This window comes from Thalassophryne amazonica, chromosome 1 (genome assembly GCF_902500255.1).
Source record: "Thalassophryne amazonica chromosome 1, fThaAma1.1, whole genome shotgun sequence".
In the NCBI taxonomy this organism is placed as follows: Eukaryota; Metazoa; Chordata; class Actinopteri; order Batrachoidiformes; family Batrachoididae; genus Thalassophryne; species Thalassophryne amazonica.
The window spans coordinates 12,593,582-12,620,473 of NC_047103.1; the positions used below are offsets into that span (position 1 = coordinate 12,593,582).

The following is a 26,892-nucleotide window of genomic DNA, read 5'->3' on the forward strand; positions in this document are numbered from 1 at the left end:
TATACTAAGAGTGAGATGGGATCTTGTGAAGAGCTTGGAGATGACTAACGCAGCAGGCATGTTTGTCTAATTTGCACAAAGACATCCACATCAAAGCACAAATCAAGATCCAGGCTCGTTCACCTGATTCTCTTTTTTAAAAATCTATCCATTTCTTGCTCTCTCTCTCTCTCTCTCTCTCTCTCTCTCTCTGACTCTCTATTTTCAGAATGTTATTAGGACATGATAAAAGCGAAAGGGATGTCATGACACAGGACCCCCTGTTAGTGTTGGGAGGAGGAGAGAGAAGGAATGAGGGGGAAAAAGGCAAGGAAAGATGAAAGAGATTTGTCTGGAAATGACTGCTCACACGGCATTGATTCTGTGCTTTAATCTCACACAGTGTGCTCAAATTTCCTATTAGGGAGATGAAGAGAGAAGGAAGCGAGATGGGTCTCATTCACACTGGTGTAAAGGTGGAAGACAAAACACGTTTCCTTTACTCTGCTTATTCTGTAAACCAAATCTTGGAATATGAGTTTATTCTTGTTTTTGTTTTTTGTTTTTATTTTTTTGTAAATAGTAGCTGGCGAGCCTGCTTGAAGCAATCGCTACTTAAGTGCTGCAGGGTTTGCAAACCAAAAACGACAAGCCACTGACAGCTGCCACAGCTGCTACAGCTTCCTCCGGTTAGCGACGATTAGCCTCAGCTATAGGTAATCAATACCCGCTATCAATTCCATACCTCCCGCTGATGGATGAGGTGGTGCAAACAGAGTGAAGTTGGTGCTTGGGTGAAGAAATTCTACCTCGTAAGGCGGCGCACAAACTCTGCCTTAAAAACCCATCTGTGAATTGTATCACTGTGAGCTGAGATTAGCGGCTGCTTGGACCCCGCCAGTGTATTGCCTGGTTACCGAGGCTCCGGCTCCATGCGGCCCTCCTCCCATCACCAAATTGTTTGTCTTAATGCCGTGTGACACGGCCCATTGTTTTGTCCATCTGTGGTTTAAGAGTCAATGGGCAAGAGGGTGTATGAAGGGGACGGAGGTGGAAATAAAGAACAGCGGCGGTGAAAGGGTTGGAGATGGAAGTAGAAACCACCCCCCCACCACCACCACCCAAACCTGCGATTTCAATATGATTCTCTGACTTTACATACGACTCCACCTCGGCGTTTTCACCAGCTTTCAGTTGCATCTGAAGCTCTTTGTGATATCACAGACGGGCCCAGTGACGCCAGGCGCCTCTTCAAACGGTTAAGACATATTTCGTATGCGTCCTCGGAGCCCCACGGCTTTGTATTGTAAATAAGCCTAATGTGGCACTGGTCAGGTATGCTAATTCAGATAATCAGCGCAATTTCTGCAAATTATAACTGTCAGTGTGGTGGGCACAGAACCTTGGCGGAAAACATGAGGGAACAATTTAGGCCGGGTAATACCCCTCCACCAAAGAGCTGCTCAACTCAAAGAAAAACAATCGGCCTGAGTCCATACCGCCCTGACACACCATTTCAAAAATAGTTTATGGTGAATGAGGTTCTCTTTTTTTCTCTTCTCAAGCACAAGTTATGCAGCTGTACTTCTTCTTCTTCTTTTTCTTCTATGTGCACACAGACCCACAAGTAATTATAATTTGCTCAGATGGAATTATTCAAAAAAAAAAAAAGACCACATCTTTTACTCATTCAAATGTAGAGAATATGGTTTTGGTAAATTTGGGGTAAATTACTACTTACTGAAAATATAATAACATAAATATAATTGCAATTTTACAAATTATTGAAAATTAACTATATTATTTGAAAAATAATTGCACTGCAATTAAAACAAAGAGGAGCGGACGTCATCACAAGTTCTCACCAAGTTTTTTTTTAATCATGCAGACACTAGATAAACCTTTTTTGACTTTAGCTTCATTTTTGACAGTAAATAAGAGGGAAAGATCACAAAAAACCCAGAATCAATAAGAAATGCATTCAAAGTCACATGTGAGCATTAAAAATGTCTCTGCATATATGTCACCACAGCAGATCCAAGGTGGATCGTCACATGTTGATTTGGTACAAGTTTTACACCAGATGCCCTTCCTGACACAACTCCACATTACGTGGAGAAATGTGGCAGGGTGGGGTTTGAACCGGCAGCCTTCTGCACCGAAACCAAGCACACAAACCACCTGGCCACCACCCTTTCACCCTTGAGCTTTTACATCATATGAAATTTTTTATGATATTAAAACAAGCAAAAAAAAAAAAAAAACTATCTATTTTAGATTAAATTCTAAAATGTCCTTTAAACTTACAGTGAAACATAATTTCTACATCATAAATTAAAATAATAAAACCTAAAAGCCAAAATGATGGTGTGAATAAGTAAGTGCACGCTTTAGTATATCACATATCAACCATCCCACTTTTACATCCAGTTTTCTTCAAATAACTCAGGGGATGGATACATGAACATTTACAAGACACTGATTATGTCTTGAACTTCATTTATCTCAGTTATTAAAAAGTACAAATAGTATGGTGCTCTTTGATAAATCTGTCCAGAGGCGGCAGTTCCCAAAAACTGAGTGACTGTGAAAGAAGGTGACAACCAAGACAACAAGATAACCCTGAAGATGTTATTGACTTCTGTGCCTGTGATTGGTGAAATTGTGCATAGTGAAAGTTTTGTATTTTACTTCATCACATATCCAGTTTTTCAGTTAGTTAAAGAGTTGAAAGTTCAGCTACAGTTTGCCAGAAGTCACATGTGACCTGAGATTTGATCTGTTCTGTTCTGCAAAAACAAGGTGTTGACTTGATTCTGAGATTTTGGAGTTTGTTATAAAATAATTCCTCATTTAAGAGAATGGCATCATGACAACTATGGAGGAGTTCAAAGTGTCACTGGCTGTGACTGGAGAGATTGTGTACATGACAACATTGATATAAAGCCTAGGCTAGAATCTTCCTTGTGTCTCCTGGCAAGATCTAGCCTTCATTTAGTTTTTATCAGGTGATTTATATGTTCCAAGATGCAACTGGTGAAGTAACAGTCAAAAGCTGCTACAAGCAACCAAGAGTCCTTATAGCTATCTTGGTGGCTTCCCTCACGAGTCTGCTTCAGGCACTGATGCATGAGCAGCACGGTGAAACAAGAAGGTCCCAGGTTTGCTTCCGGCCTGGTACTTTCTGTGTGGCGTTTGCGTGTTCTTCACGTGTTTGTGTGGGCTCTCTCCATGTGCTCCGGCTTCTTCCCCCTTCCAAAGACACGCAGGTTAGGTGAACTGAAAACTTTAAACCGGCCGTAGGTGAGAATGTGTTTGTCTACATGTGGCCCTGTGACAGACGGGAAGCCTGTCCTTGGTGGACCCTGCATCATGCACAGTGACGCGGGATCATCACAGCCCCCCCGTGAGCCTTAAATGGAATAAATGGGTGGTTGGAGGCAAAGTATACGTCAATAAAATAATGAGAAAATAACACACACTTGGCAACTCAGCAGCCAATTGTCCAATTAAATTTGGTTCCTTAAAAATGAGGGATCACACAGAAATAAGTCTTTAACCCATACCCACTTTGGACGTACTGTAAAAACCTTCAAATTAAATCTGACTGTTGGCACAATGAACTCATTATGTATTTGTGTTCAACTCTAATATGCTGCAGAACAAAGTTAAAATACGACCAAATATTTCTGGTTCTCTGGAGAATTCCATCACAGAGGCGGGATAAAGCATTACTGAAGTGAAAAACACACAAGAAGGACAAACATGTCCTTTCACGAACAGGTCAGCTGGTCTCACCTACGGCTAAACAACGTACACGGCCGTCATTGCGCCGGCTCTCAGATCTGGGTGTGGGCTGCTTCTGTTCTCTCACTCCTCCGGGTACAAATGTTTGTGTAATGGCCACAAATTACTGAGACAAACCCTGGAAATAGAATTCTGTCTTGACGGGCGACCTTCTTGAGAAAAAAAAAAAAAAAACAAGAGAGAAAAGGAACCGCTGGAATGGCAAAACCACCCCCGCCACCCAGAGGAAAATAAGCATAAGATGGAGAGAAAGTGAAGAAGGAGAGGAAATCTAATACTTCAGTAGATGCCTCAAGTGTCGTCACATCATCGCAGCGGCTGAACCCGCAATGACACTGAATGATGGTTTTGGAGTTTTTTGGAATATGGACAGTTTTGGGTGGGGAACGTTTCGACATGAGGATCGTGAACACACTTGGAAGAAAGCAGAACGCCAATGCCGACTTCTGCTCATGTTCAACTGAAGTAACCAATTACAAGTCACAGGACTTAATTAAGACTTTTTTGGGGGGTGGGGGGGGGGGGGGGTTAATTTTTTTTCTTTTGTTAGTAATTGTTCAAGTTTCTAATTTTACTCTTACATATGCAAAACAACATGCAATGATTCCTGTGACTCCCCGGTGGGCTGTGTAGGTACTGCAGGGGGCCATGGCAGATGTCAATCAAAACTGTGATTAGATGTTTGCTGAAGCCAGAGAAGATGTTCAGATTTCACAGTGGGCGTGGCATTCTTATGGCTGTGATATGTACATCTAATTTGCTACTACTTTAAAATCACAATTCAGCTGAATCACAAACCCAAAAACCATCCACCAAAGCAAATAACACATGAGCCTGCAGAAAATTTCAATTATACCAAACCGTTCAGAGTGGCATTTTCAGCAAATAAGGTTATCACCTGACTGCCAACAGACCAATGAAAACCATGAAATGCAGATTGAATAATTAACACCGACAACAAAGTACAACAGCAGGAGTTGGGACCCTGATTCTAATAACTATTTACATGCTGATAACAGACAAAATCCTGTTTTATCTGCTTATTTATCACAGAAAGGAGGTTTTGTTAAATGCAGATGTTTTCGATACAGAATGCCTTTTATATTAATAATGTGTTAAAAATAATCAGTTAAAAAGTATTAATACTTTAGTTATATTGGAACTATTTATAAGTAGTTATATACTGCCTGTAAACAAATATCACCTTGTCTTTCCGTCCATCTGACCAAGATTCTTGAAAACTCCACCGAAACAGTTTGGTGGACTTCACTGAAAATTCACACTCTGTTAGCACAACCAATGAAGATGTGCAAAAAGGAAAAAATTCTGGTCAGATGTCTTCAAAAGGAATTAAATGGACTTTTGTTTAATTGATGTATCACATGACACTGACCTCAGAGGCTTAACTCCTCCTAAACAGCATTATGGACTTCAGTAAACCTTCACATAATGTTAACACATCACATGAAGATTTGCATCAAAGAAAGTACAAGGGCTTCCTGTGAGGTTGGTTTCTACACCAATCACAATTTTTTGGTCAGAGTGCTTTAAAGTTGAAAAGCTGTGTTGCCACTGCAGCACCTTTTCAGTCCACCAACCAGTTGGAGGTAAAATTATAACTCACAGTTTTAATTTTGCCACCACTGTCTACAGTCAGCTGATTTGTCAACAAAATCCATCACAACAGAAACAAAAAACTTATCTGTAATAGCAGATATAGCAGATGCTATATTCTTGCTGAGGGTGAGTGCTTTTATCATAATACACTTTATAAAGATAGTCGTCCCACAAGAAGTGTTTTTTTTTTTCTTCTTTTTGAGAAAGCACTGGGACTAAGCATGATTTGGCACATTCACTGTGTTTTCCTGCCAGGAAAAAAAAAAAAGCCATATGGATACAGGGTCAAACAAGTTTGCTACGCAATAGAACAGTGTAATTGGCTGAGCTGAAATGCTGTAGCTGAGAAGCTTTGTTTGTTACTTTGAAGGCATTTCATTTCACTGCAGATAATTAAGTACTGTAACATGTGCTTGACCAGCTGAAAATAAACCCTTTTCCAGTCAAGATGTGCATTTTTCATTGAAAAAATGTATAACAGAATATGATTCCAAGTATATTTATAGCAACATTTTCTCCCTCAACTATGATACATATCAGCCCAGTCTCACGTTTTTTTTTTTTCTCGTAATCCCGTGACGAAATGAGTCACTATTTCCTGACGGGGTGTTTTTAACTCACTACTACTAACCCTGCTCCTACCCCCGAACCCTAACCTTAACCATAACCTAATCTTACTCTTTCCCCCCACCCTAACCATAACCCACCCCGACCCCCACGCTTCACTTTTAATTTCAATGCAGCCATCACGAATGAATTAGAATGAATTTGTGCTGCTGTGACAAAAATGAGCACTTTTCTTCACAATATCATGAACTAATAGATTAATATTATTTCGTGCTGCTGATCATGACTTGCCATGAGACCAGGTTGTACATATATGGGACATCCAGCAAGTATTCACAGCGCTTCACTTTTTCCACATTTTGTTATGTTACAGCCTTATTCCAGAATGGGATGAAATTCATAATGACACGTGAAAAAAGTTTTTTTTATTTTTTATTTTGCAAATTTATAAAAATGACCAAAAAAAAAAAAAAAAGAAATCACATGTACATAAGTAGTCACAGCCCTTGCTGTGATGCTCAAAATTGAGCTCAGGTGCATCCTGTTTCCACTGATCATCCTTGAGATGTTTCTACAGCTTAAATGTAGTCCACTTGGGGTAAATTCAGTTAGTTGTACATGATTTGGAAAGGCACGCACCTGTCTAAGTATAAGGCCCCACAGTTGGCAGTGCATGTTAGCGCACAGACCAAGCATGAAGTCAAAGGAATTGTCTGTAGATCTGCGAGACAGGATTGTCTCGAGGCACAAATCTGGCGAAGGGTACAGAAACATTTCTGCTGCTCTGAAGGTCCAAATAGCACAGTGGCCTCTATCATCTGTAATGAAAGAAGTTCAGCTGAACCAGGACTCTTCCTAGAGCTGGTCACCTGTCTAAACTGAGTGATTGCGGGAAAAAGGCCTTAATCAGGGAGATTACCAAGAACCCAACGGTCACTCTGTCACAGCTCCAGCATTCCTCTGTGGAGAGAGGAGAACCTTCCAGAAGGACAACCATCTCTGCTGCAACCCACCAATCAGGCCTGTATGGTAGAGTGGCCAGACGGAAGCCACTCCTGAGTAAAAGTCACATGGCAGCCCAGTGTGAATACTAATGTACATGTGATTTATTTTTTAGTGTTAATAAATTAGCAAAAAAAAATTAAAAATTAGCAAAAAAAAATTAAAAATAAAATAAAACCTTTTCTTGTTGTAAGTATGGGGTGTTGTGAGTAGAATTTTGATTGAATATATTAATTTACTCCATTTTGAAATAAGGCTGTAACATAATGAAATGTGGAAAAAGTGAAGCACTGAGAATAATTTCTGGATGCACTGCATGTTCAGTATGGCAGTTTTGAAGTCAGAAATGAGAAAAATCCCCCCCTTCCTGGGTGCTTCCCACACCAAGTCAAGGATATTATATTAGTTAGTCATATGTCATTGCAGGATGGATCACAGTCGTACTTGTACTTGTAGCTGAGTAAAATTTCTGTCATGTAACAGTACTTAAACTTCAGTAGAGGTTTTGAGTTCTCTTACAACCGCTGCTGTCATGCACGTACACATAAAAATCTATTTAAGCATAAAAATTCAAAAAGAAAAAATAATATAGCACCTTCAACTGCACCACAGACTAAAACAGTTAAATGTGGTCTATTAAACCATTAGGTCTCTCTCTTCTAAGTCCCTGTTAGTAAATGATATAATAATTGATCAACATATTGATTTATTCTGCCTTACAGAAACCTGGTTACAGCAGGATGAATATGTTAGTTTAAATGAGTCAACACCCCCGAGTCACACTAACTGTCAGAATGCTCGTAGCACGGGCCGAGGCGGAGGATTAGCAGCAATCTTCCATTCCAGCTTATTAATTGAGCAAAAACCCAGACAGAGCTTTAATTCATTTGAAAGCTTGACTCTTAGTCTTGTCCATCCAAATTGGAAGTCCCAAAAACCAGTTTTATTTGTTATTATCTATCGTCCACCTGGTCGTTACTGTGAGTTTCTCTGTGAATTTTCAGACCTTTTGTCTGACTTAGTGCTTAGCTCAGATAAGATAATTATAGTGGGCGATTTTAACATCCACACAGATGCTGAGAATGACAGCCTCAACACTGCATTTAATCTATTATTAGACTCAACTGGCTTTGCTCAAAATGTAAATGAGTCCACCCACCACTTTAATCATATCTTAGATCTTGTTCTGACATATGGTATGGAAATTGAAGACTTAACAGTATTCCCTGAAAACTCCCTTCTGTCTGATCATTTCTTAATAACATTTACATTTACTCTGATGGACTACCCAGCAGTGGGGAATAAGTTTCATTACACTAGAAGTCTTTCAGAAAGGGCTGTAACTAGGTTTAAGGATATGATTCCTTCTTTATGTTCTCTAATGCCATATACCAACACAGTGCAGAGTAGCTACCTAAACTCTGTAAGTGAGATAGAGTATCTCGTCAATAGTATTACATCCTCATTGAAGACAACTTTGGATGCTGCAGCTCCTCTGAAAAAGAGAGCTTTAAATCAGAAGTGCCTGACTCCGTGGTATAACTCACAAACTCGCAGCTTAAAGCAGATAACCCGTAAGTTGGAAAGGAAATGGCGTCTCACTAATTTAGAAGATCTTCACTTAGCCTGGAAAAAGAGTCTGTTGCTCTATAAAAAAGCCCTCCGTAAAGCTAGGACATCTTACTACTCATCACTAATTGAAGAAAATAAGAACAACCCCAGGTTTCTTTTCAGCACTGTAGCCAGGCTGACAAAGAGTCAGAGCTCTATTGAGCTGAGTATTCCTTTAACTTTAACTAGTAATGACTTCATGACTTTCTTTGCTAATAAAATTTTAACTATTAGAGAAAAAATGACTCATAACCATCCCAAAGACGTATCGTTATCTTTGGCTGCTTTCAGTGATGCCGGTATTTGGTTAGACTCTTTCTCTCCGATTGTTCTGTCTGAGTTATTTTCATTAGTTACTTCATCCAAACCATCAACATGTCTATTAGACCCCATTCCTACCAGGCTGCTCAAGGAAGCCCTACCATTATTTAATGCTTCGATCTTAAATATGATCAATCTATCTTTATTAGTTGGCTATGTACCACAGGCTTTTAAGGTGGCAGTAATTAAACCATTACTTAAAAAGCCATCACTTGACCCAGCTATCTTAGCTAATTATAGGCCAATCTCCACCTTCCTTTTCTCTCAAAAATTCTTGAAAGGGTAGTTGTAAAACAGCTAACTGATCATCTGCAGAGGAATGGTCTATTTGAAGAGTTTCAGTCAGGTTTTAGAATTCATCATAGTACAGAAACACCATTAGTGAAGGTTACAAATGATCTTCCTATGGCCTCAGACAGTGGACTCATCTCTGTGCTTGTTCTGTTAGACCTCAGTGCTGCTTTTGATACTGTTGACCATAAAATTTTATTACAGAAATTAGAGCATGCCATAGGTATTAAAGGCACTGCGCTGCGATGATTTGAATCATATTTATCTAATAGATTACAATTTGTTCATGTAAATGGGGAATCTTCTTCACAGACTAAGGTTAATTATGGAGTTCCACAAGGTTCTGTGCTAGGACCAATTTTATTCACTTTATACATGCTTCCCTTAGGCAGTATTATTAGACGGCATTGCTTAAATTTTCATTGTTACGCAGATGATACCCAGCTTTATCTATCCATGAAGCCAGAGGACACACACCAATTAGCTAAAGTGCGGGATTGTCTTACAGACATAAAGACATGGATGACCTGTAATTTCCTGCTTTTAAACTCAGATAAAACTGAAGTTATTGTACTTGGCCTCACAAATCTTAGAAACATGGTGTCTAACCAGATCCTTACTCTGGATGGCATTACCCTGACCTCTAGTAATACTGTGAGAAATCTTGGAGTCATTTTTGATCAAGATATGTCATTCAATGCGCATATTAAACAAATATGTAGGACTGCTTTTTTGCATTTACGCAATATCTCTAAAATTACAAAGGTCTTGTCTCGGAGTGATGCTGAAAAACTAATTCATGCATTTATTTCCTCTAGGCTGGACTATTGTAATTCATTATTATCAGGTAGTCCTAAAAGTTCCCTGAAAAGCCTTCAGTTAATTCAAAATGCTGCAGGTAGAGTACTAACGGGGACTAGAAGGAGAGAGCATATCTCACCCATATTGGCCTCTCTTCATTGGCTTCCTGTTAATTCTAGAATAGAATTTAAAATTCTTCTTCTTACTTATAAGGTTTTGAATAATCAGGTCCCATCTTATCTTAGGGACCTCATAGTACCATATCACCCCAACAGAGTGCTTCGCTCTCAGACTGCAGGCTTACTTGTAGTTCCTAGGGTTTGTAAGAGTAGAATGGGAGGCAGAGCCTTCAGCTTTCAGGCTCCTCTCCTGTGGAACCAGCTCCCAATTCAGATCAGGGAGACATACACCCTCTCTACTTTTAAGATTAGGCTTAAAACTTTCCTTTTTGCTAAAGCTTATAGTTAGGGCTGGATCAGGTGACCCTGAACCATCCCTTAGTTATGCTGCTATAGACTTAGACTGCTGGGGGGTTCCCATGATGCACTGAATGTTTCTTTCTCTTTTTGCTCTGTATGCACCACTCTGCATTTAATCATTAGTGATTGATCTCTGCTCCCCTCCACAGCATGTCTTTTTCCTGGTTCTCTCCCTCAGCCCCAACCAGTCCCAGCAGAAGACTGCCCCTCCCTGAGCCTGGTTCTGCTGGAGGTTTCTTCCTGTTAAAAGGGAGTTTTTCCTTCCCACTGTCGCCAAGTGCTTGCTCACAGGGGGTTGTTTTGACCGTTGTGGTTTTTCCGTAATTATTGTATGGCCTTGCCTTACAATATAAAGCGCCTTGGGGCAACTGTTTGTTGTGATTTGGCGCTATATAAATAAAATTGATTGATTGATTGATTGATAAGTGCATGCATGTGTGTCCATTAGGCTTTAGTTTTGTAGCCTACAGCTGCTATGTAAATGGTTAGCACTGCTACACTAATTTAACTTGGACCGGAAATGTCCCCGAGTCGTATCGCTGAGGAAAAAAACAAAAATAAAACAAAAATCATAAAAGTGTTGTCGTGCTATTTTTTCTTTTTTTAAAGCAGGACTCAGACAGAGCAGGTCCTCTCCCTCCCTCTTTAATGCATGTTTGGTGGGGGTGGGGGGTGGGGGGGTGGAGTGGCGGAGGGATGGATGACAGGCTGGGCTCTCAGAAATAATTACCTCCATAAGATCCCATCTCCCTTTGCTTTTTTGTGAGGGACAGAGGAGGGAAAAAAAATGACAGAAAGTAAAGTATGCAGAGAAGGCTCCAGCGTTTCTGCTCGGTCTGGCTTATGAGGAGCTTTACACATGATGGAGCACAAGGCTAATAGGCGAGCACACAGCTAAAATCGCCTCCTTGAAAACATTCTTTGCAGCCAAACGTTCGTTCAAAAAAATGACTTGCAATGTGTCATATTTTTCTTGTTCTGCATAAACACTTCTATTGAAGGCGTAATTTTATTACAAAGAAGGCTAGGAAGAAAAAAAAAACAAATTTCTGTAATAACTTCTGGATGACCATCAAAGCAAAATGGGCTCCGAGTCGTCTGTGCTGAGAGCCAGTTCATTTATGCGTGCTGCTGATGCAAACTGGCATTTCTGATATTAACTCAATTTTCTTTAGCACTTCTAATTGTGCACACTCAGGAACTATTTATCTCAGCCGTGTGGGTACAGTGGGCTTTTTGTCTGTGAAGGACACTGTGGAAAGATGGCAGGGTATTTTTTGTTGATTTATTTATTAATTTGACTGTGCAGTCACACAGCGCACACACTGCTTGTTTTCATAAACAGGCTTCACTCTCACTTCGTGATGCCGTTTCAGCCTCACAAAACTTAAAAATCAGCTACAATGGTCCACACTGGCCAATGTGTGGCCTGTTTCAGGTGTGACACTGAAATCCAGGCGGACAAAGCGGTTCCTTCACTGTTTTTTTCAGTTCCCCCCCCAAGAAATGTACTCGGAATGGTGACATCACTGGACAACAAGAAAGAGCTGCAAATTTCATTTCTGCTTCCAGTTTTCCCACGCTAAACACTCTGGGCGAGAAGGCATCCTTCAGAGGGCATACTACAGAGGACATCCTTCAGAGGGTACCCTTCAGAAGACATACTACAGAGGACATCCTTCAGAGGGTACCCTTCAGAGGGTACCCTTCAGAGGGCATACTACAGAGGACATCCTTCAGAGGGCATCCTTCAGAGGGTACCCTTCAGAGAGCATCCTTCAGAGGGCATACTACAGAGGACATCCTTCAGAGGGTACCCTTCAGAGGGCATCCTTCAGAGAGTATCCTTCAGAGGGCATCCTTCAGAAGGTACCCTTCAGATGGCATCCTTCAGAGGGCATCCTTGAGAAGGTACCCTTCAGAGGGCATCCTTCAGAGGACACCCGTTAGAGGGCATCCGTCAGAGGGCACCCCTCAGAGGGCATCCTTCAGAGGGCATCCTTCAGAGGACATCCTTCAGAGGGCACCCTTCAAGGGACATCCTTCAGAGGGCACCCTTCAGATGGTACCTTTCAGATGGCATCCTTCAGAAGGTACCCTTCAGAGGGTATCCTTCAGAGGACACCTGTCAGAGGGCATCCTTCAGAGGGCACCCTTCACAGAGCATCCTTCAGAGGACACCCTTCAGAGGGTACTCTTCGACTGTCACAGACCTGCATCCTGGAAGATTATAGGGGGAACGCGGTCCACACCTTGGAGCACCTTAGAGTACCCAGAAAGGTATCCATGATGAGCTTGGATGCTCTGTCATTGCACTGGTCTTGTTTGAACCATAGACCGTATATATACTGGACAAAGCCTGCATGGTGTCACCCATAGGTTTTCTATAGAGACCCAGTGAATATGAAGCCCATATCAGGGCGTCGCCATATTGGCAGTGGCGGTCGTGATGATTCTGACTATGTCACAGTGGACTTATTAATGCATAAAGGGTGGAGCATAGGTGGCTCAGTGTGTGATGAAAGAAGCATGAACACACCCCTATCATTGAGTCAAAAGCAGCTAAGCTAACAGGCTAACCTTGCTTCGTGTGTTTATTAAATCATATTTTTGTGGACTGTAGGACGGTTGTCCGAATGATTTACTTTGGTTGTTATCAGCTTCTTATTTTCCTCAGTAACTGTGCATTAATGGGTCTTAATAGATCAAGCTGCTAAAACTGCTAACGCCATTAGCATACAACATTAATGATGTAAAATTCACTCAGCACAAATATTTACAGCAGGGACGTCTTACATGATCCATTAGGACGTTTCACCAAACAGCATGCTGTATTATTTCAGGTGTTTGTAATAAAATACTCCAAACAAAACAGACACAGCAACAACACAACAGCGAGCAGCCGCATCGAGTGGACAAATAACACGGTGAGAGTCGGTGTTTGGGTCAGCAGCTGTCACTCAAAGCAACCCCGCCCACAATTATACATAACATTATGGTTTAAAACATCTTAAACTAAGACATTAGAAGAAAAAAAATCACTCAAGCACATTTGCCATTTAGAAGGAAACTATCTATAGAGACCAAACTGTTTTTTGTACCAGGCTAAACATTGCTAACCACTGGGACTATCCATGTCGATAGCGCAACTACATTAGCTACACTTACCTCATGATTCAAACTAGCATGATAATAAACAGGACAGCTGCTTTTTAAATGTGCCAGTTTGAAGTTTTTACTTTGGAACTAAGTTGTTTTGCACAATTAGGGAATCCCAACATTTGTGTTATTAGCATGTTATTAGCATTAGCCTCTCCTCCATTGTACACAGTCAACTCCTGAATATACACTCAAAATGTCATACAAAGGTCAACGCATTTGTGCGGCAAACTTAAAACAAATTTGAACTTTTGATGTGGGAAGCCAATGCGGTTTAAGCTGTTGCAACACACCACATACACGAGAATGGAGGAGACAAACCCAAAACATGTTTTGTCATGAAAACAAGATGTACTGGTGTTATTATAATAAAAGCTCAATGAATAAAGCTGTGTGCTATGAGTAACACCAAAGCATTACTGGCACCCAATATTGTGTTTTCACTACAAAAATATGCTCTGGTTCTTAAACCAGTTGCTGGACAACTACTGGACATTAGGAAATACCAATCACCAACCGTCATCAGCAACCCAGAGGAGCCTCTTCATCCACAGACTGCTCCTTTCCAAGTGCAGGACCAACAGACTGAAAAACTCCTTTGTCCCTCAGAGACATCAGACTGTAAATGGTAAATGGACTGCATTTATATAGCGCTTTTCCATCTGCATCAGACGCTCAAAGCGCTTTACAATATGCCTCACATTCACCCCGATGTCAGGTGTGCTGCCATACAAGGCGCCCACTACCACACCGGGAGCAAAGGGGATTAAAGGCCTTTGCCAAGGGCCCTTAGTGATTTTCCAGTCAGGCAGGGATTTGAACCCATGATCTTCTGGACTCAAGCCCCACACCTTAACCACTAGACCATCACCTCCCCAACTGTACAACTCCACTGTACAACTCTTCACTCGGGGAGAGGAGGAGTAACAGGAAGACAGAGGACAGGAGGAAGAAGAACAGTAGTAGCCAGTAAACCAGTATTGATCAGTATGTCTGGTATTTATATTATGTATTTATATTTGCAAACTGTTTTTCTCTGTGTGCTTCTTACCCTGTGTGCTCCTATATAATGCTGCTGAAACTTCAATTTCCCTGAGGGAGTCTTCCGAAGCAATCAATAAGGTTCCATCTAATCTCTAATCTAATATGGAACCAAAGGTGTCATCAGTCAAGTATCAGTACATCACTCCCACAGTGAAACACAGGTCAGTTCACATGAGGGCCGAGCTCTGCACCGTAAAGCCACTGGCACCGGCTGGGTAAAACGAGATTGAAGAGAGCGAAAAACACACATTTACACATGGAACACAACACAGTCCATCAAACATGTTGATATTACGATGCCGTCTTTGTTCAAAACACTGACACCCTCACAGTGCGCGTTCTGCAGTACTATATCCTTAATTAGGCCATAAAATCAGCATCAAAATTTGTTTAATGAAAGCCATTCACATGTACATGAAGTCCAGAGCATTAGAACTCTTATTCCCAAATGGGCCTATAATTATGTGGCCCAGTGCCAGGTCCCAGGCTTTAAGAGAAAGATACCGGTCAGCATTTAAATTAATCTTTTTCATACCAGTCTCTAATGAACAGAAAGTGCTCGAGTCAGGAGTTGTAGCCCCAGAAAACTAACAGCAGGCGTGCACGTGCACATAAACACAAATAAAGTGGAAACCCAACACTGGCTGAAAATGTTGCCGACTACAGAGTCTGTTCTAAAACATTCATATCATCTATCACTACAGGATGTGGAAACAGGCAGAAAACTTTTTGTTTTTGGTTTTTTTTTGTTTGATTGCTTTTTTTTCCTCAAGAAAAACATTACAGAGTGCCAAATTTTGTGTCCTTCACAGGAAATATGTTTTTGAAATAATATCAAACAGGACCACATCTAAAGCAGTAGAAAACAGTTTTTAACAGATTTATTCAAATAAGAATAAATGTCAGAAAATAGTTTTAATAAACCCCTTTTTCACAAGATCTCAATAAAAAAATTCAAATATATTCAGCTGGTGTTGGAAAAAACATTCTAAACCAGTTTATATGAAATTTAACCATCGGTGGTTTACTTATTTGAAACAGCTCACAAAGAGCTTAATATGTGGTTTAAAACCAATTTAATGCGGCTTAATAGTGGTTTAACCATCCAGAACCATTTCAAAACAAATTATTTCTAATTTACCAGACATTTTCCTCATCGTTTAGGGAGAGCTGCTTATAACGAGTGTAAGTTCTGTTGTATTTGCTGTGACTAGAAAGGCACTCAGAGTGCAGACCTCTGCCAAGCCCAAAAACATCCATCAATTCTGCAATAGGAGGTTTCAGATCTACTGAACACCACTGAATGTTTGTACCAGTCTTTCTTACAACACAGCAACTTTTCTTCAACATCCTCATACATATATGCTCAAAATCGTATTTGTTGATTGATTGTCATCACGTCTGGCTGTTGTTGAGTTTCATGCAAATAATAATAAAAAAAAACTGGTGGAAATTCCCCATTTTGCTATAAAAGGCAAGAAATACAATAAACTAAATTCCACGTCCATGCCCTGGGAGACATGCGCGTCCTCTCGGTCTTGTCCAGCCGCTGTAGTCATCAACACTGAGGCAACCTGGATTCTGGATCTTGCACGGAGACGTGCCCCACGTGGTCAATATGCCATAGTTGACGTTTGCTCACAAGATGATTAATCCCGCTAACCTAAAAACCAACAAACTTGGGTGAAAAAGTAACCTCCTTGCCAGAGAATTTGGAACTGATTTCTCATAAATTATTAACTCCTCCAAAGAGGTTGAGTGGATATCTTCTGTCGAGGACCAGTGTGCCACCTGGCAGGCGGAGGATAGGTTACAGATAATGAGGCAATGTCGTCACCCATGTCTGTTTGCTGCCTGTTAGCAGGACTACTAAAAAAAATATGAACTGATCTGCATGAAACGTTTAGTGTTAGTTTGGGTTGAAATCAAAACCAGTCAAATTTGGAGCAGATACGGATACCAGACTGGACAGTCTGTTCAGTGCACAAGGAAGATGTTTTGATGGACTTCATGACTGCGCGGACAGACTGGGTATGGCTAATATTTTGTGCGGATTGGTGGAAGCGACTGACGACATCGTAGTTATAGGAATTTGGAATTACATTAACGGTTACAGCAAACTAATATTTTTGAGGTCAAATCATGTGGATGCGGATTTTAAACTTTTACTAGCTCTTATTTGGCATGGATGCAGTTTTTTCAGCTGCCTAGAACATATGTTTGCGTGGATGTGGATTTTGTGGTACGGATAAAGGGAAGTATCCAGGGAACTTTATAAAGCAAGATTATCGGAGTACTTCCTTTTCCAAGTTGTCAGAGTACAGCAGATCAATCAATATGATAAGGAGTTGGGCTACATAGGATTTCTGTGTAGGCTCTCAGTTGTCGAGGTGGTATCCATAGTAGAGAAGCTTGAATCTTCGACTGGACTGGGTTGCTTGACGTGAGGACGTTTCGCTTCAAATCACAGAAGCTTCCTCAGCTAAAATTCTTGCTCTAACTTCCTTGGACTAAAAGGTTGTGAAACTTAGTTAAAATCTTAGCCAGAGAGAAGAAATGGTTTGAGAGAGGTGTCAAGGAAGCATTCTTTGTAAAACAGTTGAAACCCAGCCTTAACTGTGGAGGGGGTCTCAGACACGCTTTGTCCCCTGTTTACAATGTGGTACTCAGGTCAAAGCAGTTTCAGTCTTTTGTTCATGGTAATGAGGCATTCACGTCATCAGGAGAGAGTCGTCAAGGGAGCCATCAGGGGAGACTTCCGTCCTGTCATTAGGAGAGTGCTAACTAGAGCACAATAGGTGCTAATTAGAGCTATTGTTTAGTCACTAGCCTATAGCAGTCAGCCTCTCGGTAGGTGGGGTCTGGTTAGGTTAAAAAACTCCAGCTTTTGTTGGCTTCTGGTTTATTCTTCTCTACAAGAGTCAAGACAGAAGTCAGACTATGAGAGCAAGAATTTTAGCTGAGGAAGCTTCTGTGATTTGAAGCGAAACGTCCTCACGTCAAGCAACCCAGTCCAGTCGAAGATTCAAGCTTCTCTGCTACATAGGATTCTTATACTTGGGTTCCTAGACTGTGTACTCTGACTTGAAAATTCACCTGTAGTGTCTCAGTTGACCCAGCTGTTAGTGCAGCGGATAACTGAAAAAATGGTGATGCAAGCACCAAATTTGGCACAGGTACTCCTTAGACATTACTCTTTTAAAAATGCCAAGTAACAACAAGAACTTTCAATAGGCGGCCAAGAAGGGGTCAATTGAAGAATTACACAGGGGTCAAAATTTAAAAATGCTCCAATCATATTGAAAGGTATTCCACATTATTTGTCTGATCATAAAGATTCCAAAAAGGTATAGTTTGGACTATCTGTGAATGAATGTTCTGGAGTTATGGGGTAAAAACTGCAAGAATGGTGACAAAAGTCAGTTTCAGTTTGTACAGGGGTCAAAAGTTAAAGTTGCTCCAATTTTGGTAAAAAGTGATGCAAATTATTAGTTGAGTGAATATGGTTTTTAAAAGGAATAGTTTGCATCATGAATTATGCTTAGTTATCATGTTACAGGGTAGCATATGTCACATGTCATAGAATCCAATGGATGCCGACATTGTTTAACCTTTACCTTCTTTCAGAAAGCGCTGTAACTAGGTTTAAGGATATGATTCCTTCTTTATGTTCTCTAATGTCATATACCAACATAGAGCAGAGTAGCTACCTAAACTCTGTAAGGGAGTTAGAGTATCTTGTCAATAGTTTTACATCCTCATTGAAGACAACTTTGGATGCTGTAGCTCCTCTGAAAAAGAGAGCTTTAAATCAGAAGTGTCTGACTCCGTGGTATAACTCACAAACTCGTAGCTTAAAGCAGATAACCCGTAAGTTGGAGAGGAAATGGCGTCTCACTAATTTAGAAGATCTTCACTTAGCCTGGAAAAAGAGTTTGTTTGCTCTATAAGAAAGCCCTTCGTGAAGCTAGGACATCTTTCTACTCATCACTAATTGAAGAAAATAAGAACAACCCCAGGTTTCTTTTCAGCACTGTAGCCAGGCTGACAAAGAGTCAGAGCTCTATTGAGCTGAGTATTCCATTAACTTTAACTAGTAATGACTTCATGACTTTCTTTGCTAACAAAATTTTGACTATTAGAGAAAAAATTACTCATAACCATCCCAAAGATGTATCGTTATCTTTGGCTGCTTTCAGTGATGCCGGTATTTGGTTAGACTCTTTCTCTCCGATTGTTCTGTCTGAGTTATTTTCATTAGTTACTTCATCCAAACCATCAACATGCTTATTAGACCCCATTCCTGCCAGGCTGCTCAAGGAAGTCCTACATTATTTAATGCTTCAATCTTAAATATGATCAATCTATCTTTGTTAGTTGGTTATGTACCACAGGCCTTTAAGGTGGCAGTAATTAAACCATTACTTAAAAAAGCCATCACTTGACCCAGCTATCTTAGCTAATTATAGGCCAATCTCAACCTTCCTTTTCTCTCAAAGATTCTTGAGAGGGTAGTTGTAAAACAGCTAACTGATCACCTGCAGAGGAATGGTCTATTTGAAGAGTTTCAGTCAGGTTTTAGAATTCATCATAGTACAGAAACAGCATTAGTGAAGGTTACAAATGATCTTCTTATGGCTTCGGACAGTGGACTTATCTCTGTGCTTGTTCTGTTGGACCTCAGTGCTGCTTTTGATACTGTTGACCATAAAATTTTATTACAGAGATTAGAGCATGTCATAGGTATTAAAGGCATTGTGCTGCGGTGGTTTGAATCATATTTGTCTAATAGATTACAGTTTGTTCATGTAAATGGGGAATCTTCTTCACGGACTAAAGTTAATTATGGGAGTTCCACAAGGTTCTGTGCTAGGACCAATTTATTCACTTTATACATGCTTCCCTTGGGCAGTATTATTAGACGGTATTGCTTAAATTTTCATTGTTACGCAGATGATACCCAGCTTTATCTATCCATGAAGCCAGAGGATACACACCAATTAGCTAAACTGCAGGATTGTCTTACAGACATAAAGACATGGATGACCTCTAATTTCTGCTTTTAAACTCAGATAAACACTGAAGTTATTGTACTTGGCCCCACAAATCTTAGAAGCATGGTGTCTAACCAGATCGTTACTCTGGATGGCATTTCCCTGATCTCTAGTAATACTGTGAGAAATCTTGGAGTTATTTTTGATCAGGATATGTCATTCAAAGCGCATATTAAACAATATGTAGGACTGCCTTTTGCATTTACGCAATATCTCTAAAATCAGAAAGGTCTTGTCTCAGAGTGATGCTGAAAAACTAATTCATGCATTTATTTCTCTAGGCTGGACCTATTGTAATTCATTATTATCAGGTTGTCCTAAAAGTTCCCCTAAAAAGCCTTCAGTTGGTTCAGAATGCTGCAGCTAGAGTACTGACGGGGACTAGCAGGAGAGAGCATATCTCACCCGTGTTGGCCTCCCTTCATTGGCTTCCTGTTTTAATGCTAGAATAGAATTTAAAATTCTTCTTCTTACTTATAAGGTTTTGAATAATCAGGTCCCAATCTTATCTAGGGACCTCGTAGTACCATATTACCCCATTAGAGCGCTTCGCTCTCAGACTGCAGGCTTACTTGTAGTTCCTAGGGTTTGTAAGAGTAGAATGGGAGGCAGAGCCTTCAGCTTTCAGGCTCCTCTCCTGTGGAACCAGCTCCCAATTCAGATCAGGGAGACAGATACCCTCTCTACTTTTAAGATTAGGCTTAAAACTTTCCTTTTCGCTAAGGCTTATTAGTTAGGGCTGGATCGGGTGACCCTGGACCATCCCTTGGTTATGTTGCTTTAGACGTAGACTGTGGGGGGGTTCCCATGATGCACTGTTTCTTTCTCTTTTTGCTACGTATGCATCACTCTGCATTTAATCATTAGTGATCGATCTCTTTTTCCTGGTTCTTTCCCTCAGCCCCAACCAGTCTCAGCAGAAGACTGCCCCTCCCTGAGCCTGGTTCTGCTGGAGGTTTCTTCCTGTTAAAAGGGAGTTTTTCCTTCCCACTGTGGCCAAGTGCTTGCTCATAGGGGGTCGTTTTGACCGTTGGGGTTTTTCATAATTATTGTATGGCCTTGCCTTGCAATATGGAGCGCCTTGGGGCAACTGTTTGTTGTGATTTGGCGCTATATAAGAAAAAAGTTGATTGATTGATTGATTTACTTTACAAACCAAGCACGCAACACAATCAGAACTATTCCATTGATTAATCCTATTAGCTCAACCAGTAATTTGCACCACTTTTTACTAAAATTGGAGCAACTTCAACTTTTGACCCCTGTACAAACTAAAGTTGACCTTTCTCAGTGTTTTTGCTGTTTTTACCCCATAACTCCAGAACATTCATTCCCTGAAATTCCCTGGGACTTTTACCGTGTAGCTGCTGAAAGAATACTGTTGTTCAAAAAAAAAAAAAAAATTATGACATGGGCAAAACGAGGGCATCCAAAAAAATAAATAAATACATTTTTTTTTTTTTTTTTTTTTAGCATGGGTTAGCATTTTTGGCACTGTCACAAGCTTCCTCATGGAAATTCAGCACCTGGCATCAAAGCCCGGGTATAAAACAAGGGTCGGAGCGCGGCGTGTTTTAAGAGTGGAACATTTGAAATAGCTGCAACGGGTGAATATTACTTGTGACAGCTTTAAAACCTGCTTGTGCTCACTGGTCTAAGGAGGTAAAACAAAAAAAAAAAGGAGAAAGGGGTGGGGGTTGTGAAACAGATGAAAAAAAAATAGACGGGAGCAGAGAGAGTTGGAAGATGGAATAAGCAGGACAAAAAAGGAGAGAGGGAGAGCCAGGCTATATTAAAATGTTTGGTAATGATTTATCTTAGCATGCTTCCCTTCTGCACCCCAAATCTCAGTGAAACTTTGATCCATGTGTAATTAAAACCAAGCGTACACGGCAACAGTCTCCATTTCAGGATTGGGAGCTGGGATTCACATGTGGTTCTTGGTGCTGGGCCCCCATCTGTTTTGGGAGTACATGTACAGTATAAACATGACACTTTGGGGATTCATGCTGAAGAGCCCGCGCGTACACACACACACACACACACACACACACACACACACACACACACACACACACACACACACAGATGGACGTATGGACTAATGCTACGCCGGAATGCTATTCCAACCCCCCCGCTCCCGCTCCACCCGCTCCTCCAGGTCAAGCAAAGCAAAAACAAGTTAAGCGCTCATTTTCTCCCGGCAGCATTAACATAGGGATGACTAAATAATGGACCCCGACTCTCCGTCTTCTGGTTTAAATTAGAACCGAGCCCCCTCCCCTTACACCCTGCAACCCCTCACCAACCATCCAACCCCCACTCAAAGAAAAACGATTAATCTTTTTCTTCTTTTTTTTTTTGTCTCTCTGAATGTTTTACAGTTCTGTTACACTTATTAGCTGCTGGCAGGACGGAGACTCTTAAATGAAAGCCAAATTGCTTTGGTCATGAGAAAGGAAATGAAAGCTCACTCCAGGGAGAGGCTGTAGCTGGAGCGCATGTGTGTGCGTGTGCACGTCAGCGACGTATGTGTGCATAGGCTTTCTTTTTTTTTTTTTTTCCACCACGAGATCCTCCCAAGGTGAAATTTCATAAGCTGCCTGCCTGCCTGCCTGCCTGGGATGTCCCCGTGCACGGGACAGTGCGTGTTTGCGTGTTGTACGTATAAGCGCGGCAGCCTAATCGGAACAGTATGCTCATTTTGGAGAGATTAGGAGGAATGGACGGGTCTGTATCGGGAGACGTGATCTGGATACGAGGGCCAAAAGAGGGAGGGAAGTAGGAAGAAAGAGATTTGACAGAATAAAGAGTGAGTGGTGCAGGAAATCGAGCCAGGAGTGAAGAAAGATGGACTTCAAACGCAGAAACCTGACAATGACGGAAACATCTAGAGCTAAAGATCCACCAAATGAAAAGTTCAAGCAAATCGGAGAACAAAAAAAAAGTCGTGTGTTCTTAGACAGCAGATAACAACATGACAACCAAAGGATCCAAGAAGAAGCCCCAAACTACAAAATGATGAATCGGCATAAAAAGCACACACAGACCTTGGGTGGAGGGACACTCCTTAACGTGGAACAGCTCATGGAGGCTCAGTCCATCCTCGTCCAGGCCTTGCTGATGCAGCTGGAGTTTCCTCAGCCCTTCATTCTGCTGGTGGCAAGCTGAGCGGGCGTGCTGCACCAGGTTGAGGCGAGCTTTAGTGGAGTAGTCGCACAGGCTGCAGAAGTAGATGCACGACTCTGAGCTGTATGCGCAATCCTGTTTCTGCAAGTGCTGTGGAGCAGAGGAGAGCAGAGCACAGCTGTAAGACCCACCGGATCCTGGGACGGAAAACTGGTCGCCACATTGACGACTCACAGTGTCTTTTTTTTTTTTTTGTAATACAATGCTACCGTGGATTTACAGGTCAACACAGACATGTGTGTAAATAACACTCCCTCTACTGGATGGCTTCAGGATAAAGTCAGACTTCACCCAGGTTAGAAATCACAGGGTCAGCCACACTGGTATTATGGGAGCAAATTTCCAGAACAAATTTTAATGAATTTTAGTGAGATTCACAGTGTTTGATAGTTGTTGAGTACTAACATTTGGTAAATTTTGACATGCAGCTTTGCTCCAGTGCCCAATGACAAACATCCGTACGCCGTAAAGCTGCTTTGCCACCTGGCTGAGTCTGGTGCCGTAACTTGCTAAGCTACAACTCGGCACACCTCAGTTGATGTCCCCAAGTAGCTGTTGTCAAAGAAAACAGGTGATAAAGTGGTGGCGTATGGCAAAAAGTCCTTCTGAGCAGGCACACCACTCGGTTAAAAGTCAAGTAAAATCATTTTCTTCCCAATCGTTTTTTTTTTGTTGTTGCACCCGTAATGACATTTTAGACAGCACGGTGCATCTCTGTGTAACTTCAGGTACACTCTGTGCACAACTCTTCATATCTCAGGGTAATTCTTTCCATGCTCAGTCTGAGTTGCACTGAGACTGCACTGGTGAAGCGCTAGCTGAGGTCCAGAAAATAAAAAAAATATTCAAAACCAGCACGAGCAGTTAACCATTATTCCTGGCTTGTGCCAAGCAGCATGCTGACACCATTATTTATGATCTGTGCCAAGATGCTGCTTAGGAAAACTTTGCCTTGAGTTCAACCGGTGTAAGAGCTGCTTCAGTAACATTATTCTTAATGGAGGCATATCACAAAATTCATATTGATATCTTTAGGAGTTATTGGTAAGACATGGCTGCATACTACAAAACTGTCACCTACAAGTAATTGTTTGCCTACTGCAGATGTGCCCAACCCTGTTGCAGGAGGGCCCTGCCCTGCACGTTTTCTAACTCTCCCTGTTCCACTCCCAGGCAATTAACTCTATCAGGTGTACTCAGCCAAGCAAGAGCTCGAAGACACCACTTTTTAAAATCAGGTGTGACTTGAGTGAGACGATGTGGAAAACATGCAGGGCCAACTCAGTCTCACGCCAAGTCGTGATTCAGGAGCACGAAATATACATTAATCTACTGGTCTGTGATATTGTGATGAAAAGTGCCTCATTTTTGTCACGGCAGCATAAATTAATTCTCATTCATTCCGTCATGGCTGCATAAAATTAAAACTGAAGCGGGGGGGTGGGGTGCTTATGGTTAGGGTTGGGAGAAGGAGTAGTGTTAGGTTATGTTAATAAATAAATAAATTATACCTTCTGTGTGGTTTTTCTGGCCAACTGATTCTGCTCTTTTTCTCTCTGTCCGAGGTGCAGAGGGCATTGCACATGATTGACATCTGTGGAGAACAGGATGCTGGACTGACCGTGAGATGCCATGCCTGAAGCTGATGTTTTGATTTGCTGTTTTCTGTTTCTTCAGCTTTGTAAAACTTTGTAAAAACCTTATAACCGTTACAATGGCCTAAGCAGTGGGTCACCCCTCTGAGTCTGGTCTATTTGAGGTTTCTCCCTCAATATCATCAGAGGGAGTTTTTTCTTACCACTGTCGCCTGTGTGTTTGCTCTAGGGGTTGGTAAGGTTAGACCTTACTTGTTTAAAGTGCCTTGAGGCAGCTTTGTTGTGATTTGGCGCTATATAAAATGAAATATTCAAATGAAATTGAATTATGTGTTTGTGAAGCAGTAATAATAACAAACTGTTTTCACTGGTGTGCAGTGAAACTTACAAAGATGGATATTTAAAGGTGAATAGATTTTTGGAGTAGTTTAGTGAAAGGTCAAGGTCAAGGAAGACTTATATATACCTCAACAACTAAGAAGCCTAGATGGGTGATCTAAAGCATATATTGATTAGCAAGGTATTGACTGGTATGAATGTCTTCATAATCAAATGACACAGAAGTCATGTGATGAAGTCATATATGGTCAAAAACACCATTACAGACATTTTTATATTTACATTTCTGTCATTGTGTGCAGAATGTGCAGGGCATGCATCAGCCCTCTGATACTTCCCTTAAATTAGTGTCAAGATAGCCACTGGGTCAGGCAGTGAGCCAGCTAGTCAGTCTAGTGTCTATAACAGAGGAGACTTCCACAATATGTTATGTGATCGCCAAAGGTTGCAGAACAAATCACCTACATAAAGCTGATCTCCCCAAACCCCAAAGACATTAATTATCTGTGATTAAAGGTGGAGACCACATAAACCTTAACCCTTAACCTTAATCTAACCTGGTTTGTAAAGGGGAGGTGCTGGTCTAGTGGTTAGGCGTTGGGCTTTGATTCCTTGGTTCAAATCCCAGCCTGAACGGAAAATCACCAAGGGCCCTTGGGCAAGGTTCTTAATGCCCTAGTTGCTCCCGGTGTGTCGTGAGCGCCTTGTATGGCAGCACCCTGACATCGGGGTGAATGTGAGGCATTTTTGTAAAGCGCTTTAAATGTCTGATGCAGATGGAAAAGCGCGATATAAATGCAGTCCATTTACTTTTAAAATAAATGCAGTCAATTTATTACAAACATGTATCTTTTCTTTGGCAACAAAACAATTACTCTGTATCAAGAATCAAACCTACAGTCCAGCAGAACCAAAGAGGATGACTGTCACCTTATGCTAGTTGGCTAATCGTGACACCACAACTGACAAGGAATTGGTATGTCACTAAACTTTCCACTGTCCCATTTTGCTGGACCACATGGGTGAAATTCCCTTTGGCAGGTTCAACTATGACTGGACTGTACTGAATTTCAGATGGTGTAGTTGTCGCAGCCTTTATTGTTGGTGTAGTAACATTTGCTATATCGTGGGAAACTTTATAAATCCAGATTATCAGAATATCTTCTGTTCCAAGTTGTCAGTTTAGAACAGAAAGCCCAGTGGGATAAGGAGTTGGGCTACCAATATGCAGCCCTGGGGTCTGATTCCTGGTCACGCTATTTGTCTGTGTCCTTGGACAAGACACTTCATCTGTATTGTCTCAGTCCATCCAGCTGTAAATGGCTACCAGACATGGCTGGGGAAGTAACCTGCGGGTTCCCGTCCAGGGGGAGTCATAGAACCTCATCTGCATCACGCTATGAAATCCAGGGATAAGCACAGACAGCAACGGTCCTCAAGGGCGACATAAGATTGACTTTCTTCCAAAAACCATTTCCAGTCCTGCTTCTCTCCTTTCAACAAGCCAGTTATTCTTCAGAGGATCAGCTCTATTATATATCTACAGAAGGAACAAAGCAATATTAAAGGTTTTTTTAAATTAAATTTTACTTCACGTAGCCTTCAAGTAAAAAGAGACAAGTCCTCCAAAAACCTCCTTTAGGTGCAAAATGTTCATCACTAAAAACAAAAACATATATACCAAAACTGGAATTTGCGTTGGACTTTCCACTGAAGGCTGTGCTGTTATTCAGTCAGGAGGAGGTGTGAAAATATTTAAGACATTTGAAGGTAGTGCACGCTCCAAGTCAGACAGAAAGTCAGATAAAAGGTTGACTAGCGTTTTTATCTTTGACGTGCACTTTGTCCAGCTCGGCTCATTGTTGGCAGCTGCAGGGGTTTCTCATTCAACTTGCACTGTCAGTTGCAAACCTTTAATTTCAAGTTGCCTCTTTTAATGGCATTGCAGCCATGCAAAGCTACCCCCTACCTCTCACCCTGCCCCGAGTGTGTGCGTGCACGTAAACCCACACGCATGCACGCGCAGCGCCCAACCCA

The 26,892-nt window shown here is 41.3% G+C and overlaps 1 protein-coding gene across 1 annotated transcript in view; it reads right to left on the reverse strand.

The window, feature by feature from the left end:
* zfhx4 (zinc finger homeobox 4) overlaps window positions 1-26,892 on the reverse strand; it is a 205,793-nt gene that overhangs the window by 60,977 nt on the left and 117,924 nt on the right. The window contains exon 6 of the mRNA XM_034164139.1: window positions 22,783-23,011. Coding sequence (XP_034020030.1) covers window positions 22,783-23,011 — 229 coding nt within the window. The remainder of the gene's footprint in view (window positions 1-22,782; window positions 23,012-26,892) is intronic.